Here is a 16,499-nt window from a genome sequence, read left to right as displayed (position 1 = left end):
TTTTTAAACAGGCATCCCTCATAATCTAAATCTAATGCACTTCCAAGAAAGCATTAAATAGAAAGTATCTTACACAGGGAAAACGATGCCCTCGCAGCTCCACCCAAAACCCCAACTGATTTCTCCATGCATCATTAAAACAATCTTATAGACCTTATATAACAAAGGACTTTGCAAAACTAGAAAGCATTGGAAATCTCAATGACTAAGTCATTCAACACTTAACAAACTCATTAGTGGCTGTTTGTGTGCAATACACGATTCTGCCCAGAACCAGATATGAATTAATTTTCCTTCCACACTGCAGCGATCATGAGAGGTAACTAAATGAACTGAAAAAAGATGCTAAAGATACCCAAGATACCATCTATAATTGGACCCAAATTGGTGGTGCCTCCAGGCACCTGGCAGAAGTCTACTTAGGGACCGAGGATGGGGGCGACAGTATCAGTAGTGTGTGATATGCTGCAGCAGTGCACAAGGCAGGACCTTGCTTGGATGGGTGAGCCGCAACTGGTATCACCCATATCCTGGATATCTATAGGATTACAGCAGTTGCAGAGCAGTTTTTTAATTCAAATAGCAAATTCTGGATTTAAAAAAAGAGCACATCATTATTGGGGATGATATGGGAGTCAGAGTTCAGCTACCAAGGGATTCTTGCATTTCCACATAGGTGATTATGGTGGATATTGAACATTTGCTTTATCATTGATGGCTCCATTGTGCCCTCTCCAAGTCAGTAAGTTGCCCTCCTAGGTCACCACTGTTGCAATTGCTCTCCCCATAGACAGTTTAATCGGTAAGATTTTCATATAAATGGAAATGTACAGTATGTACTATTTCTAGCTTCTTTCACTCAAAGTATTATCTGAGAGATACATCTAAGCTGTACATCAATACTCTATTTTTTTGCTGAGCAGTTTCCAACATACGTATGACTGTACCAGTTTATGCAATTGACTCATTTCCAAATGTTGGCAATTATGGAGAGAGCAGCTATACATAGTAGTATATCAGTATTTTTACGAGCAGGTTTTCATTTCTCTTGGGCAAATACCCAACAGTGGAACTCCTGAGCTGTAGGGCACATGTATATTTTAACTTGATAAGCAACTGCCTGGTGATTTTTCAAAGTGACCAGACCACTTTGCGTTCCTCCCAGCCACGTGAGGGCTGTCCGTTTGCTCCACATCCTCAGCAGCATTTGGTATTGGGTTTTTTTCTGCCATTTCGATAGGTGTGCATAGTAGTGGTATCTCACTGTGGTTTCCAATGGTGTTTTTTGATAAACAGTTTATTTCAATGAAGTCCAACTTACCATGTTTGGGTTTTGTTTTTTCTGTGCGGCAGGTGCTTTTAGTCAAGTTCTTAAAAACATCTGATGAGATATGCTTGACAATTTTATTACTCAAAATGTCCTCTGGAGTTACAGTAGTACTTGTCCTGCTCCCCCAGGCCCCCCAGAGTTCCAGGGAGTGTTTCTGTTAAAAACAGTGGAGGAAACAGAAGGCCTGGGGACAGAGCGGGGGGAAGTATCGTGGAGAGAGACACAGAATACACACACACACACACACCCCAGCTACAGTCACCAAAAGAACCAGAAAAGGAGCCAGCAACCAGTTTGAACATCCTTCAAATCCATACGGTGCCCTGCGCCCTGAGAAAGGAGGCCGGGCAGGCTCCCAGGATGGGGTGTAGAGGGCACTTCTCCATCTTGCTGCTTCCACCCTTGGGTGGAGACAGGAGCTGAGGACTGGGGAGACTGGGGAGACACACACACACACATTCATCCCAGCAATGAGACCTCTCTGATCTGATGTCAGGGAGCAGGCTGGAGTCCCCAGCTCCCTGGAGTGTATGGGGAGGGCCCCCAGAGCCTAGTTTGTCCGTTTATTCACCCCTCCTCATGAGCCCAATGTTCAAAGTGCCCCTGGTTAGCGTAGGGAAGGCTCCTCACAGTTTACATGACAGATTCCTTCTCGTAAGTGTCAGCATTGCCCCCAGGTCCTGCACCACAGGGTCTGAGGAGGGGGCTCCCCTCCTCGGTGGAGACTGGCAGCAGAGCCAGGGGCCCCTCACTCTTCGCTTGGCTCAGCTCAGGCACCGGGCTCCAGGACTCCGTGCGATCCACATAACTCTGGAGGAGTCCTGCCCCAAAGGCGTCCCCTTCCACATTGAGGATGGTACAAGACCGGTCTCTGAGGGGGTAGGAGTGATGGAGAAGTGAGTGGGAGGGGACAGGCCAAGGCCCAACACCCGCCCCTGCTCCCTGGAATCTTGAATTCCCCAGCACACCCTCCTTCACGAAGCCTGTTCTGCTCCTGGACCCAGAAGCTCATCCCCCCACCCTCCCTGGACCCCAAACGATCCTTGTCCCAACAAAGCACAAGATTTGTTCCTTCTGGAACCTAAGTCATCCCTCTCTTTTGCTGAGGCTCCAGGAGACCCATCTACCTCTCCTCATCCCCCTGAAACATTAAGGTGTTCCTCAGGCCCTTCTCCCCACTGGAATCCTAAGGATCTTTCCTTTGCTTTCTCTTTTACACTATGTGTGTGCGTGTTTGCGTGCCATTTTAGAAAATGGAGCTATAATTCACATACCATAAAATTTACCCTTAAAAGTGTACAATCTAGTGCTTCTTAATATATTCAGAGTTGCACAACCATCAACACTATTTCATGATCTTTCTTCACCACTCCAGAAAGAAACCTCCACAACCCATTAAACAAGTGACACCCCCACCCCCACCCCACCAGTCCCTCTCCTCCCAGCCCTAGGTAACCACTGACCTATTTTCTGTCTATAGATCTGCCTGCTCTGGACATCTCAGACAAATGGAATCATATGGTATGTGGTCCTATGTGTCTGGCTTCTTTCACTTAGCATAGTGTTTTCAGGGGTCATCCATGAATGTATGTATGTATCAGGGCTTCATTTCTTTTTACTACTGAATAATATTCCATCATATGGATATGTGACATTTATGTACCCATGCATCAGCTGACGGACATTAGGGTTTCCACCTGTTTATTTGTTATTATGAATAATGCTGCTACGAACCTTCATGGACAAGTTTTTGTGAACGTTTTCAAATTCTCTCAAGCATATACCCAGGAGTGATAGTGCTGAGACATAACGGTAGCTCTATATTTGACTTTTGAAAGAAACCAAATTGTTTTCTAATCTTTTATGCACTTAACAGCTTAATCGTGATGCACGTAACAGCCTAACAATTATGCAGCATTTACTACTGACTAGGGACTGTTATAAGGGAGTTGCATGTATTAAGTCATCTAATCCTCAAAGAGAGACTATTCTTTCCATTTTACAGATGGTGAAACTGAGACACAGAGAGATTAAGTACTTGCCCAAGGTCACTAATAGCTAGCAAGGGTGGTAATGGGATTTGAACACAAGCAGCCTGGCCTAAGTATCCACTTTATTAACCACTGGTGTGTTACCTTTCTGGGATTCTTAGAACCCCAAAGATCACTTCCATCCCTCTGACTGGAACATCCAAGCTCTCATTCCCTTTTCTCTAGACCTCCTTCCTCTCTTCTGCCCAGAGGTGCTCAATGAACCTCCTGCTCCTCTTCTTTCCCAGGGGTACCCCTTACCCGCACTGAGCCACAAACCCACACTTACACAAGCCAGTCCACAGCCAGGATCAAGGAGATGTCATGAGCTGGGAGACCGACCGCCTCGAGGATGATGGCCAGCGTGAGGACACCTCCAGCGGGAATGCCTGCAGCGCCCACGCTGGACGCTGTGGCGGCGACCCTGGGGGAGGCGGGGAAGGTCACGGAGACGCCTCGGTAGTGGGAGAAGCTGCCACCCGAGCCCTGCTCCGCTCAGCCTGAGTCCACTCTCAGGGGAGGGGTCAGGTGGGCCGGGGGTACTAGCAGCGGCCACCCCGCACTCACAGGATGGTAATGATCTTCACAAAGTCCAGGGACTGGTGGTTGAGCTGTGCAATGAACACCGCGGCCACACATTGGAAGAGCGCGGCACCGTCCATGTTCACGGTGGCACCGATGGGCAGGATGAAGCGGCTGATATGCTTGGCGACGCCATTCCTCTCCTCCACGCACTTCATCATCAGCGGCAGCGTGGCGGAGCTGCGAGGAACAGGACCACCCTGCAGTCATCTCGGGAGGCCCGGGGAGCCAGGCCCCGCCCCCGCAGGACTGGCTCCCAGCCGAGGCTCCGCCCAGCAGCCTAGACTCCACCCACAACCCTCCCTAGCTCTCCAAGCCATTCCCTTTCCAGGGCCGGAACAGGGATCCCCCAGAATGCATGAGTCCTGGGCTCCCTGGGATAGAATAGACTGCTACCCTTCAAAATACACACAAATATCCATACCTAAATCCTCTAATGCCTGAGAGCTCACTGGCCCACACCCCCTTCCCACTCCACCTCAGACCTCAGCTAAGAATTACTATTGTCTTGGGGATGTCGCTGCCAGCGAGGACAAAGTTTCTGGGGGGACAGATCTCCTGAAATACCCAGGAGAGAAGGTGGAAGGAGCTCCTAGAGGCTGGATGCAGGGTGGGGCACTAGTGTCCCAGGACCAGGCCTTGACGGGGAGGAGAGGACAAAATCTCTAAGGCAGTGGCTTCCTTAGAAATTCCTTATGGCGGCTGGGGTGGGGGTTGGGGTGGAGGCTGGGGGTGGCAGGACCTTATGAGAAACTTATAAGCAGTATGGTCCCTGTACCCAGATCCAATGTCCCTAAATACAAAATTTCAGGGATCTTTTTCACAGCAGGCCCCTTGGCTTAAAAATCCTATCCTGTTCTACCCCAAGGCCACACCTGGAGGAGGTCCCGAAGGCAGTGACCAGCGCTGTCGTGATGCCCCACAGGAAGCGGTAGGGGTTTTTGCGGGTGAAGAGGAAGTAGATGAGGGGCAGCACCAGGAGCCCATGGATGGCATGGCCCAGCAGGCAGCACAGGATGTATTTGCCGAGAATGGTGAAGAGCACCCGCACGTCCTGCATCTCCATGATCTTGCCGGCCACCAGGAACAAGATGCCCACAGGGGCATACCTAATTACCCAGGAGACCGATTGCAGTGTCTGACCACATGCTCACCCAGGGCCAGGCACTGCGCCCAGCACATGGTATGACCACAGCCTCCCTCATAGTCAGGAGGTGCCCAGAGCAATGTGTGCTGAGGTTGACACCTCTCCTGCCACCCTCCAGCTCTCTCGCCTTGAAGATAGGGCAGCAGGGAGATAAAAGACACCTTCATCACCACTTGGAGGAAGGTCACTAAGCAGATTTGGACTTAACATATGATGGAGAAAGAAACATCCACCGTGTGGGGAGCCATTTATATTTTCTATTTTCCTTTGTTACAGTAGCTAGTATGACTTAAACCAATGTAATCTTCTCACCACATCATGAAAAATAACAAGGCTGTGGCTCATGTCTTAATAACAGCTCTCAGACGTGAAGCATTATTGATGTGCTAAGCCCTTGAACATGATTGAATCTTCACCACAACCCCATGAGGGAGCTCCTATTTTAGCTTCTTGCAGCTATAGTTGAATTGAACAAAATCTAATAGGTCTGTAAAACCGGGACATTAATGCTACCAACCTCATAGGAACGTTGAAAGGATAGAATGAGATGCCAGTTGAAATGACTTGAAAGCATTTTGTATATAATACGTGATCTATAAATTTCAGCTGGGATGAGATCCCAGGGGTGTTCGTGCCTCCCAAATAGGAGGCTTCCCAGGACAGCCTCCCTGACTGCTCAATTGCGAGGGCTAGTTGTCTCCCAACCCGCTTCTCCTTAGTAACAGAAGAAAGGCATCATTTCCCAGCCCTGTGCAGCTATGGTTTGGTTGGCCAGTAGGATACGCCCAGAAGTTATACAAATAAAGTACTTGATAAATAGTAGCGAATATTGTTTACTGTGGACATGCTATATAGGTCAGTCCCTGCCCCAAGGACTTTATACTTTCCGATTCGTTTGTGCCTGGTACAATCAGCCCCATTTTCCAGATGGGAAACAGTCACAGCAGGATAAGTAACTTGTCGTAGGGCACACAGCTGGGAAGTGGCAGCACCATGGTGGGAACCCAGGCCTCCGCGACCCAGCCTCTCTGGGTAAGTGCTTTTACTCGTCAAGGAGTGCTACATTCCACACAGCAGCTTCTTAGATGTTAGCTACACTGGAACCAGGGAGGGTGGGGGTGTGCAATTTGTTAAAAATGCAGCAACCCTGGTCCCTCTCCTGATTTCTGACCTTCTAGATCTAGGGTGGGCCCTGAGAATCGGTGTGAGACTGTGTGGAGATGAAACTGGGGAAAGGGGCAAAGGAGTAAAGTTGGATGTGTGTGCACATGTCTTCTTTTCCCTCATTATCTGAGGTTATTTAACAAAACTCATAGCTAACGATCATAGCTAACCTGAAGTGAATGCTCACGGGTGCCGGGCATTTAAAGCACTTTCAAAGTGCTCCGACTATACCTTAGTCACTCATTTCATCTTCGTGGAACCCTATAAAGTAGGCCCTATTTTAGACTGTTACTCCAAGGCAAACATTTGATTACATTTACATCTCTGACATTGAGATGCATTAGCTAAGCTGTGGTCACAGCTTGGCTGTCTTTGTCATCTTCCAGTAGGATCCAGAAGGTGCTAGGCTAGCATCAGTCTTAACTCTTATGGACTACAACAGTGTCCTTTTATAGAGGAGGAAACTGAGGCACAGAGAAGGTAAGCCACTTGCCCAGTCACACAGCCAGGGAATGGTCAACACTGGATTTGATGCAGGCCATTTGGCTTCTAGGAGAGGACAGAAGTTTGCCTCATCCCACATCCCCAGCCCCCACCCACCACTTACCACATGATCCAAGACACCAGCACCATGGTGGCATCATTGAAGGAACTGAAGAAGCGGATGAGCAGCTCTCCCTCAGGCCCCAGCTTCCGCAGGGCCACACCAAAAACAATGGCAAACACCACCAGGCCTAGGATGTTCACACCCTCCACCTCGTGTCCAAAAGGCACCTTTGGGCAAGGAACAGATGGGGAGGGGACGGCAACACTCAGTCAGCCTACACAGTCACCGAAGGCCTGTCCTGGGTACTGCTAGGACCCAGCAGAAACGAAACAGCTCCTTGGACCCCCTCCTCCCAAGGCTCACAGTCCAGGTACAAGGGAAATAGACCTGTCATTAGGGACCACCCGGAGTGGGCAGGGGAACCCTAGGGAGTATAGGAACCGAGAGAAGGATGCCAGCTTGGTGGCGGTGGGGAGAATCAGGGAGGGCTCCCTAGAGGAAGGGGCTAAGATCTGGACAACTGGAGGGTGAACCAGGTAAAGAGGGGTGGTGGAAGGTTCTGGAAAAAGGAAACACTGATGAACTTTCAAAGAACAGAGAGAAATCCACTGGAGCTGGAATGGAAACAGTGTGTAACATTGTGTAACAGCCTAGAAACTTGAACTTTCAAAGAACAGAGAAATCCACTGGGGCTGGAATGGAATGAGCCAGACATAGATGGCTGGGCAAGGGCAGGGTCCCATGGACTGTGTGGTGCGGAGCAGCCTGGGCTTTTTTCCAAGGGCGCTAGGGAGCATGACCAGGCTTTGCGGGGCAAGGGAGAGGCAGAGTCACGTTTGCACTTTGAAAGGACTACCCTGGCTGCCAGGCTGAGGTGGGGGGGAGGGGCAGGCCTGGGCAGATCTGGGAGGGGTCCAGGGTAAGAAGGGGAGAAAAGAGATGCCTGGACCAATGCCAGGCCGTGGGGAGTGGGAAGAGGAGGGAAAATGCAGACTCCAAAAAGGCAAAAAAGACAGAAATGGGCAAGGGACTGCAGAAAGTTTCAAACGAATTCCACACCAAATATCAGAGACCGCGGGAGCAAACAAAGGCAGGGGGACACCACAAAATGGAAAAACCCCAGCAGTGGGCCACGGGGTGTGCCCCACCATCCCTCCTTCAGCTCTCACCTTCACCATGGTTCCGTTGATCTCTCTCTTTTCATAGAAGGTAGCATACTGCAGGTGGGGTTGCAAAAAGTCAGTGTCAATTGCCAATGGGACTCTCCTACCCCGTGTTGACACTAACAATGCTCAAAGCCTGCCCTAAGCGTCCCTTAAACATGACCTCACTTCATCCTGACAGCAACCCTGCTGAGGCAGGACTTTCACACCTCCATTTTCCAGAGACAGAAACCAAGGCCCAGAGAGGTAGAGGCACTTGCCTGGGGTCACACAACTAGGATTAGAACCCAGAGGGGCTCAGAACTCATTCTTGTTTCTTGATGAAGAGCATGGGTGGGTTTCAGAGGCCACCCAAGAACCCTGCAGTGTGGCCTGTAAATATGTGGGCATGCGTGATTTTCCAGGCACCACAGGGCTGTCTCGCTCCCTGCCCCACCACCCACCCCTTGGGACACCCCTCGGACTCACTGAGCGGAAGGCTGCAGACACCAGGTTGGAGGGGAAGACATTTCTGCAGAGATAGACATGGGGTGGTTATTAGTACCAAAGGGTGAGGTCAGGGAGTATCTGGGGGTTGACTTGGCCTTTGGGGGTGGGAGAGGTCCCATTTGCACCCAAATATGGCCCCCACCCATGCCTGAGCCAGCTTTGGTCATGCAAAGTGTGGGGAGTCTGAGCTGGCCTCCTAGGGCCCCAGTAGGCCGGTGGTCCAGCCCGGAGGGATTGTGGATCGGGAGTGAGGAATGCTGGCTGTGCAGGGCAGGCTGGGCAGGGTCACCAGGGGCCTGAGCTCCACCCCATGAGGCAAACCTAATACCCTGGTCATCTTGCATCAGCCTCTTCCTCCTGAGAGCTGGGAGGGCTGAGAAAAGTGCTGGCCCTGGGGATTGGCTGGTGGCTGGGAGGGTGTGGGGGAAAATCTGGGTGTGCTAGAAAGAGGTAGTGAAAGAGGACGACAAAGGGCTGTTTGTGTGACAAATGTGCATCTGTGCTTCCGTGGCCACCGGTGTGCGACCATGTCTGAGTGTGACTCGGTGTGTAACAGCATTCGTTAAACCCCACCATGCGGGTAATGCACCCAGACACTGGCCTTCTGGATCTCATACTGAGACAGAAATAACAGCAAACACATTTACAGTAGCTGTAGTAAGTGCTTTGCATGTAATCCTCACAGCAGCTCTTAGGGGTTCGCACTATTGCCCTCATTTTACAGAGGCCCAGGTGAACTGAGGAGCCTTGAAGAAACTGCCTGGCTAGGAAGTGGCGGCAGGGGGATTTGAACCTGTCCAACTGGCTGCATAGTCTTAACCACTCAGCATCCTCCCTCTCACCAATGATGTGGGTGTACAGCTCTTGCTGTGGGTCGGTAGACAGTGTTGATATCTGGCTGGGGCTATGGGTCAGTGTTCAGCTACGTGGGGCAGTGTTGGTACATGGCCACGCATGCAGATGAGGGTGCATGTATGTGCTCTCAAACATGTGTTTAGGCAGTGCTCAACGTATTGACGTAGTCAGTGGCATCAGTGCGTGGCTGTCTGTGTAAAGGGAAGCCAGTACATGGTGTGGGGGGGGGGGGCAGCTGGTCTAAGACCATGTGTCAGTGTGAGATGTCACAGTTGTGGCTGAGTGTCTGTGGAACTGTGTCCAGCTGTGTGCTAGTTGGTTATAAAGTTTTGTGGCTCTGAGACGTTCCAGCTAAGCCTGAGTGGCTGGCCAAGAATGAATTACATCCATTTTGGCATACGGGAAGCCTATACACGCCAACAGCCTTTGGGTGGGTGTGCCTGTCTGCAGGTTGGCCTGCACCCACCCAGGTTAGCCAGGGCTGGGTCAGGGCCCGGCTAATCTCCCCCAGCCAGGAGGTGCTCCCCCAACGCCTGTTGCAACTTCTGAACAAGCCTGCCCCAAGTCTCTCATCTCAGCCTGCACAGATGCCCAAAGGTGCTGGGGGAACCCAGTTCCGTGACTCATCACTTCCTCCCCCGCACTTTCAGGAAGTCCCCAACCAACCTGGAGACATTGAATCAGCAGGCCTCAAAGGCAAGGCCACGTGGGCCCAGCAGTCTGCCCTCCTAAAAACAGGGAGCCTGGGGATGGAGGCGGGGAGGGCGCTTCCTTGAGTCGGGGAGCAGAGGCCAGAAGGAAAAGGATCTGCCCCTTTCTCGTTGGCCCCCTTCTGGGCACCCTAGTTGTGGGGAGCCCAGACAGAGGGAGGAAATAGGATGCAAAGTCGGTGGTGGCAGGGGCAGGACTTACCAGGAGTAAATAAAGGGGAAGCCACCAGGGCCCAGCTGAAGCTGGAAGGGAGGCTGAGAAGGGAGCCTGGGCATGTCCAGGTGGCGTGCGGTGCAGGGAGCTCTGGGACTGGAGGAGGGTCACTCAGATGTCCTCAGATCCTCCAGCGGCTCCTTACTCAGGGGCCCCAAGCCCTCTGACCCTAGACTCAAAACTTTATCCAGAAGCCCCATCCTGGAGCCCTTAGCTGCCCAAAGATCCCCTTCCAAGTTCCCCCCAGGGCCCCTCCCCTCAGGAGAGACCCTCTCCTGTCCTCCCAAACCTTCTGAGCGCTCCTCTTCCTCTTCCCTCCAAGACTGCTCCCTATAACCCTCATGGCCCTTACACCCCCAGGACCCCACATTTATGAGCCTCCTTCCCCCAATCTGTCCTCACCCTCTGTACTCTGACCCCTCAAAGGGCCAGAGCTTCCCCCACCATCCATCCCGTCGTGTTCCTCTGAGGCCCTGGAGGGCCCAAAGCCCCCTCCTGTTCACGTGGTCCCTCCCGTCATCCCTAACGTGGCTGAAGCACCCCCGTCTCCCCTCCACCGGGCGGGCGGGGTCTGACCTCACAAGATCCAGGAACGAATCGAGCACCTCCTTGCTGGGGTCCCCTTCCACAGCGTTCGTGGCCCCGAATGAGGAGTTGCTGGCGGCGATGGCGACGCCTGGCTGCAAGGCCAGAGCCAAGCCCACTCCGAGCGCGGACGCTAGTAGTGTGGTGACCAGGAAAAAGAGCAGCGTCCAGGCGCCCAGGCGGCCCAGCGCGCTCGGGTCCAGGCTCGCGGCGCCGCTGATCAGGCTGCACACCACCAGCGGCAAGATGATCATCCTTAGCAGGCGCAGCAGCAGCTCGCCCGGTAAGGCGAAGGCCGCCAGGCGCGCGGGGCCCAGCGCTAGTGCGCCACCGGCCCCCGACACCCCTAGCCCCAGCGCCACGCCCGCCACCACGGCCGTCACCGTCAGCAGCACCAGCAGGTTGGCGCGAAGGCAGCGGAGCACCTGGTCCCGGGAACCGCAACAGCCACCTCCTGCCGTGCCCAGTTCCTTTACAGGGACCAACTCCGGGACACCGTTAGAGGTGGGCTCCGCTGCCGCGAACCCCTTGGGGTCTCCCTTAGGTGGATCGGCCACCATGACGGATGCCTCGGGACTCCCCAGCGCCCAGAAGCTGAGAGCTTCTTGGGGGTCCTTCCCAGGACGTACACGTTCCTTAGAACTGAGCTGAGTAACAGAGCCTGGAGGCTGCAACTCGGGATTCCTTGGAGTTATGAGTTCACAGCCCCTAAGATCCTTGGCCCGTGGAAGCTGGGGTGTCTGAGATTCCTAGGCTGGGCGCTGAGGCTCTCTGATCTTCCAGACTGTGTCCGGCGCCCCAAAGCTGGGAGATAAGAACCCCTGGGTTTTCTTGGGCGTCAGGAATACAGGAGTTTCTCAGGCTGGAACCTGGGGTCCTTGACTGCAGAAGGCGCCCTCTCGGCGGCGATCTTCAAGAGGCCAGGTCCTGGTGGCGCAGATCCGGGACGCCTGGATCCGGGAGGCGGCGACCTGGGGTGCCTGAGTCCTGGAAACCAAGGGCTCGGGAGCCCGAGTCTGGGGCCCGGGAGGCGCAGTCCGGGAAATGGGGAGCCAATTCCCCGGGGCCGGGAGGGGAGATCCAGTCCCCTGGGTGTGGAAGGATACGGCCCAGGATCCCGGGAGGAATCGGCTGTTAACCGAAACGGAACCTCCTGCGCGCGCCGCGTGGCTCTGGGTAGAGTTGGCGGAAACTACCAAGATTAAGGGCAGGGGTTAGGCTTTAAGAAGGCGGGGGCTGGCCGAGGGTGCTGATTGGCTGCAGCGCTTTTGGAGACACTCCCCCCCCCCCCGCTCCTGCGCTCGAGAGGCGGAGCTGAGGCCAGAGGGGAAAACTCACCCGTAGAAGGAAGGATAACAATGGCCATATCAAGGGACGTGGGCCGGGGAGGTGCGTGGACCCTGAGGGAAGTGGGCCGGGAGGGGCGGGGCCCGATGAGGGCGGGGCCCGGGGCGGGGAGTCAGGCGGATGCTTTTTCCCGCCAAAGGAATTGGGCGGATTGGGGCTGCTAAAGTACAGTTAAACCCAATCGCAACGATCTCCAGGAAGTGCAAGTGATCCGCCGGTGGCTCGTTTGCGTATGTACCCCTCTTTGGAACTCCTCCCTGAGTTCCATCTTCTGTCGCCTCTAGGAATTTCAATTCCGCTAACGTAAAACGCAGATTAAAAAGCTGATCCCTCGTATGATTGGTGTAAGATTTAAGTGAGCTGGAGTCATTAATTTTAAATGTTAATAATTTTTTAAATAAATGTTCCCAATTCAGTTTCTGACTCAGCAATTAATGGCAGTTATTATATTTGGGATTGTAATCCACTTTGCCCAAGGTACCCAATTGGCAATGCAGCCATTAAAAACTATAATTCAAATTGACTGTGCTAATACATTTACGAATGCTTTCACCGAGTATTTCTTTTATATTTAATTATGAAAATTTTCAAACGTACAAAAAAGTGCAAAGTATTTTACAGCGCCCATTTACCTACCACCTAGAGCCTACTATTACTTTGTCATACTTATGTGTCGTATTTCTATCCATTGATCTCTCTATCCGTCTGTCCATTCACCTTTTTCTGATGAATGCCAAAGTTGCAAACATCAGTGTGCCTTCCCTCTAAACGCATCACGCCGTGTGCATTTATTAATCAGAGTTCAATATTTGCACACAGTTCTTTTCTCTTTTTAGGTAAAATTTACATACAATAAATGCACAAATCTTAAGTGCCATTCGCTAATTTTTGACAAATGCATTTGGGTGATTTCACTGGAATCTTCATAACTGCTTGGTGAGGTTGGGCCTGATATTTATACCCATTCTTCAGATGAGTAAAACTGGCCAGAGGATCTTCTTGGGGCTTACACCAAAAGGAAGTCACTTGAGGCCACATCTGGGGAGGCTGGGAGTTGCATGCCTACCTGCCGAGGCCCTAACCCTACCTGCGGGGCTGCCTTCCTAAATCCTTTTTGGTCACTTGGATGTTTCCAGTGAATCAATCATGACTCCCTGCTCTGCATAGCAGCGCTGAAATCCTAATTCCTTCCCCACCTGTCCTGTTATCTGACAACATTTCAGGTTTTCACACTTGCTCCAAGATTAGAGATAATGATAACCTCAGAAGCTTACTCCTGCAGCAGCTAAGGGGCCTCAGGCAAAACACAACCTCAGCGAGCCTCAATTTCCACATCTGTAAATTGGGAGGAAGAATAATAGATCAAAACTCCTTGGGTGCTGTGTAGGTCAAATGAGATACGTTCAAAACATTTAGACAGGGTATAGAGTAGCCCTTACTAAAGTTAAGTAGTGCTGCTACAGTTACTGCTATTATTGTTACTATTTAAGAATACGGTTGAGGCCGGGACCAGCTCCAGACGCTGCTGGGCCCTAGTGGTGAGCTCTCCCTCCTGATCACTGCCAGCCCCAGACCTTTTGGAAGGAGTTTAGAGAGTTTGTGGTGACTCCCTGCGGAATCTGAGGCATTGGGGCCAGGCTGCAGCCCTGTGGACCTCCTGTGTCTCTCAGACACCCTCTCCTCCCAAGTCCATCCATCCTCAACACCACCCACCTCCCATCCCACACTGAATTCTGAGGCCACATTCATTCAGCGAACTCTTGTTAAAGCCTGGTGTGCTTGGTTCTGTGCTGGACACTGAGTGTGTGGGCCTTAGAGCCACACAGCCATGGGTGGAGATCCCGGCTTCACCCCTTCCCAGCTGAACATCAGTTCCCCCATTTGTCCTAGAGATAAAATGAGCATAAAAATTCAATCATGCTCACTGTGACCCTGGATACAAAATATGAGGGCACAATTCCTGAATTCCCTATGCATTCTCTAAATATTACTTGAGCATTTACTAAAGGCCAAGTGCTTTTCAAGATGCTGGGGATTGAGCAGTGAGAGAAAGAAAAAGAAAAGACGAAACTCCTTGCCAGCGTTTTAGTGAGAAGACACAAGGAGATGGACTGGGGCTGTCAGGTGGGGTAAGTGCTGGAGAAAACTCAGGCGTTGCATGGCAGAGAGAGATGGCGTGGTCAGGATGGGCCCCTTGAAGGAGGTAACATTTGCAGTGAGACCTGAATGACAAGAAGGAGCCCACCCACCGGGACAGTGTGGGAAGAACATTCCAGGGAAAGCAAAAGCAGCAACAGGAGGGGCTTCCAGCCCTGTTTGAAGTGCTATTTGGTGGTATCTTGTCTCCACTAAGCCTTGGGACCTCACTCTCCCATTTCACTGATTTTCGCAGAAAGAGATAATGAGGGTGGTCCCGGCCCAGGCCCTCAACCCCTATTGGATACCATGGCTACTCCTGCATTTGGCTCCTTCCCACATAGACACATTTACTTCAATGGACCCTCATTTATTCTGAGCACAGATGGGCGGTGCCAGGGGCCCAGTGGTGTCCAAGACAGACCCATCCCCAGAGAGTGATGATGCAGCATGAACAGGGCTGGGTAGCGGAGCCAGGGAGGGATGCTTGACCTGGCCTGGGGTTCAGGGAGGGCTTCCTGGAAGAGGTGGCATTGCAGCTGGGATAGGAAGGGGTTAGACCAAGCCCAGGAACAGAGTATTCCAGGCAAAGAGAATACTATGGGCAACACTCCAGAGTTTAGAAGAGCCTGGAATGTCCGCAAGATCTAACCTAGTCCCCCCACCCCACCCCGCTGAGTGGCCCCAGCATCTTCCCTTGGGATAAAGTCCAAACGCTTCAGCTGGGCACCTATTTCACTAATTCATTCCCTCAATCATTTAACAAACCACATCCACAGAACAGAGTGCTGAGAGACATCAAATGGAATGAGATAGATGGGGAACTAGGCTGAGGGCCTGTTTCAGTAATAAATCAGGTGGGCAAGAAATATTGTTAGGGAAGAAAACTTAAGGTTCAGGAAGTGTATAGGACAGGGCACCTTACCGTCTATGGGGACGGATATGTGGCAGCTTCTGTTTCAAATGCGCTGAGGATCTCACAAGAATGCATAGATGCTACCCAAAGTGGTTGCTTTCAGAGAGGAAAGCTGTGGCTTTGCAGTTCAGCGTGAACACCAAGGTTTGCTCAACTGTGAAATGGGAATAGTTACAGCATCTGCCTCAGAGATCATGGGGACGTGAGCCAACTTTGTATGTGTTAAGTAACTGCGGTGGTGCCTGGAAAACCACAGAGTCAGGGTGTTCTAAGCAGTGATGATTTTTTTGAGATCAACATTTTATCTAAAACAAAATCAAAAAGGCCTTCTCCATACTTTCCCTCAGACACAGCCTGGGGCTCCCCTCCCAGGAGTGTTTAAGTCCCAGGGCCCACAGGGCAGAGGCAGCCTTAGAGGCACCAGGCGGGCCCCAGCAGCTGGTTTCAGGGCCTGCAGTAGCAGGTGACCCGGCTGGGGTCAGGGAGGCTTCTGGCAATCTTCCCAGTGATCAAGGCCCCAGGGTATGAAGAAGCGACCCAGGCAGGGAGGCAAGATGCAAGGAGGAGGCTGCAGGGTTCAGGGACTCTTGAATCCCAGAACCTGCAGGGAGTGTGGAATGGGTCTGGGCCAAGAGGTCAAGGTTTGGGGTTTGGTCCCAGATTGGCCAGGAGTGTCCCACCCCCTGCCCTCCTCAGGTTTAGAGGAGAAAATATACCGACTGGTTTCAGCCAGCTTTCCTCCCACTCGGCCAAACCTCCTACCCAGATTCAGATTTCATCATTGGGGAAAAAGAAAAAAAAAGGCCTGAGGCTCCAGGAAAGAGGTGAAAAGGGCCAATAGGAGATCAGACTGAGCAGTGGGACGCCTGGACTCCACAGCACAGAGAGGCCCTTCCTGGCCTCAGTTTGCCACCTGTGAAATGGGTATCATTCTGGAAGGTATCCTCCTGGAGAAGACTGGTGTCTGACAACAGGTGGGGATTGAGTAATGTCCAGGGCTTCAGCCTTCTCCATCCCAGAGGATTCAGCCTCTCCTCCTCCCTCAGATGTGCATCCATGTGTTCAGCAAACGTTTTTCTGAGCACCTTCTGTGTGGCCTGTCCTGTACTGGGTGGTACTGGGAACCCAGTCGTGACTGAGACAGGCCTAGCTCCTGCCCTCCTGGGCTCATAGTCCAGTGGGGGGACAGACAGTGATGACCCACAGAAGGGCTGGGAGGAAGGAGCTCAGAGGGGAAGCCCAGCCTGGGAAGAGAGGTCAAGGAGGGCTTCCTGGAGGAGGGAG

General features: G+C 52.2%; 1 protein-coding gene across 2 annotated transcripts; it reads right to left on the bottom strand.

The window, feature by feature from the left end:
- Positions 1–1,385: 1,385 nt before the first annotated feature.
- SLC1A5 (solute carrier family 1 member 5) lies at positions 1,386–12,028 on the bottom strand. Of its 2 annotated transcripts, none has more exons than XM_037004998.2 (8): positions 10,808–12,028; positions 8,432–8,474; positions 7,970–8,017; positions 6,861–7,027; positions 4,818–5,051; positions 3,928–4,122; positions 3,650–3,784; positions 1,386–2,201 (listed from the first exon to the last, which is right to left on the bottom strand). In XM_037004998.2, exons 1-8 carry the CDS (start codon positions 11,374–11,376, stop codon positions 1,964–1,966), a joined length of 1,629 nt encoding a protein of 542 aa, XP_036860893.2. In that variant the 5' UTR covers positions 11,377–12,028; the 3' UTR covers positions 1,386–1,963. The 2 variants fall into 2 exon arrangements, with proteins under 2 accessions (XP_036860893.2, XP_036860894.2); XM_037004999.2 differs by lacking the exon at positions 10,808–12,028 and adding an exon at positions 10,220–10,593.
- Between the last annotated feature and the right edge of the window lie 4,471 nt (positions 12,029–16,499).

The sequence above is a fragment of the Manis javanica genome, chromosome 17 (assembly GCF_040802235.1).
Source record: "Manis javanica isolate MJ-LG chromosome 17, MJ_LKY, whole genome shotgun sequence".
NCBI classification, from domain to species: Eukaryota; Metazoa; Chordata; class Mammalia; order Pholidota; family Manidae; genus Manis; species Manis javanica.
Note: the sequence above shows the minus strand (reverse complement) of the source record. Positions and strands in the feature narration are given on the sequence as shown.

Bases quoted from the DNA above. Each gene is read 5' to 3' on its own strand.
- SLC1A5 (XM_037004998.2), bottom strand. From the start codon at position 11,376: ATGGTGGCCGATCCACCTAAGGGAGACCCCAAGGGGTTCGCGGCAGCG. The intron at 8,475-10,807 runs GTCAGACCCCGC...CTATCTCTGCAG, and splicing joins TCGTTCCTGGATCTTGTGAG to AAATGTCTTCCCCTCCAACC. The intron at 4,123-4,817 runs GTGTGGCCTTGG...TGTTCCTCGCAG, and splicing joins GCCTTCGGGACCTCCTCCAG to CTCCGCCACGCTGCCGCTGA.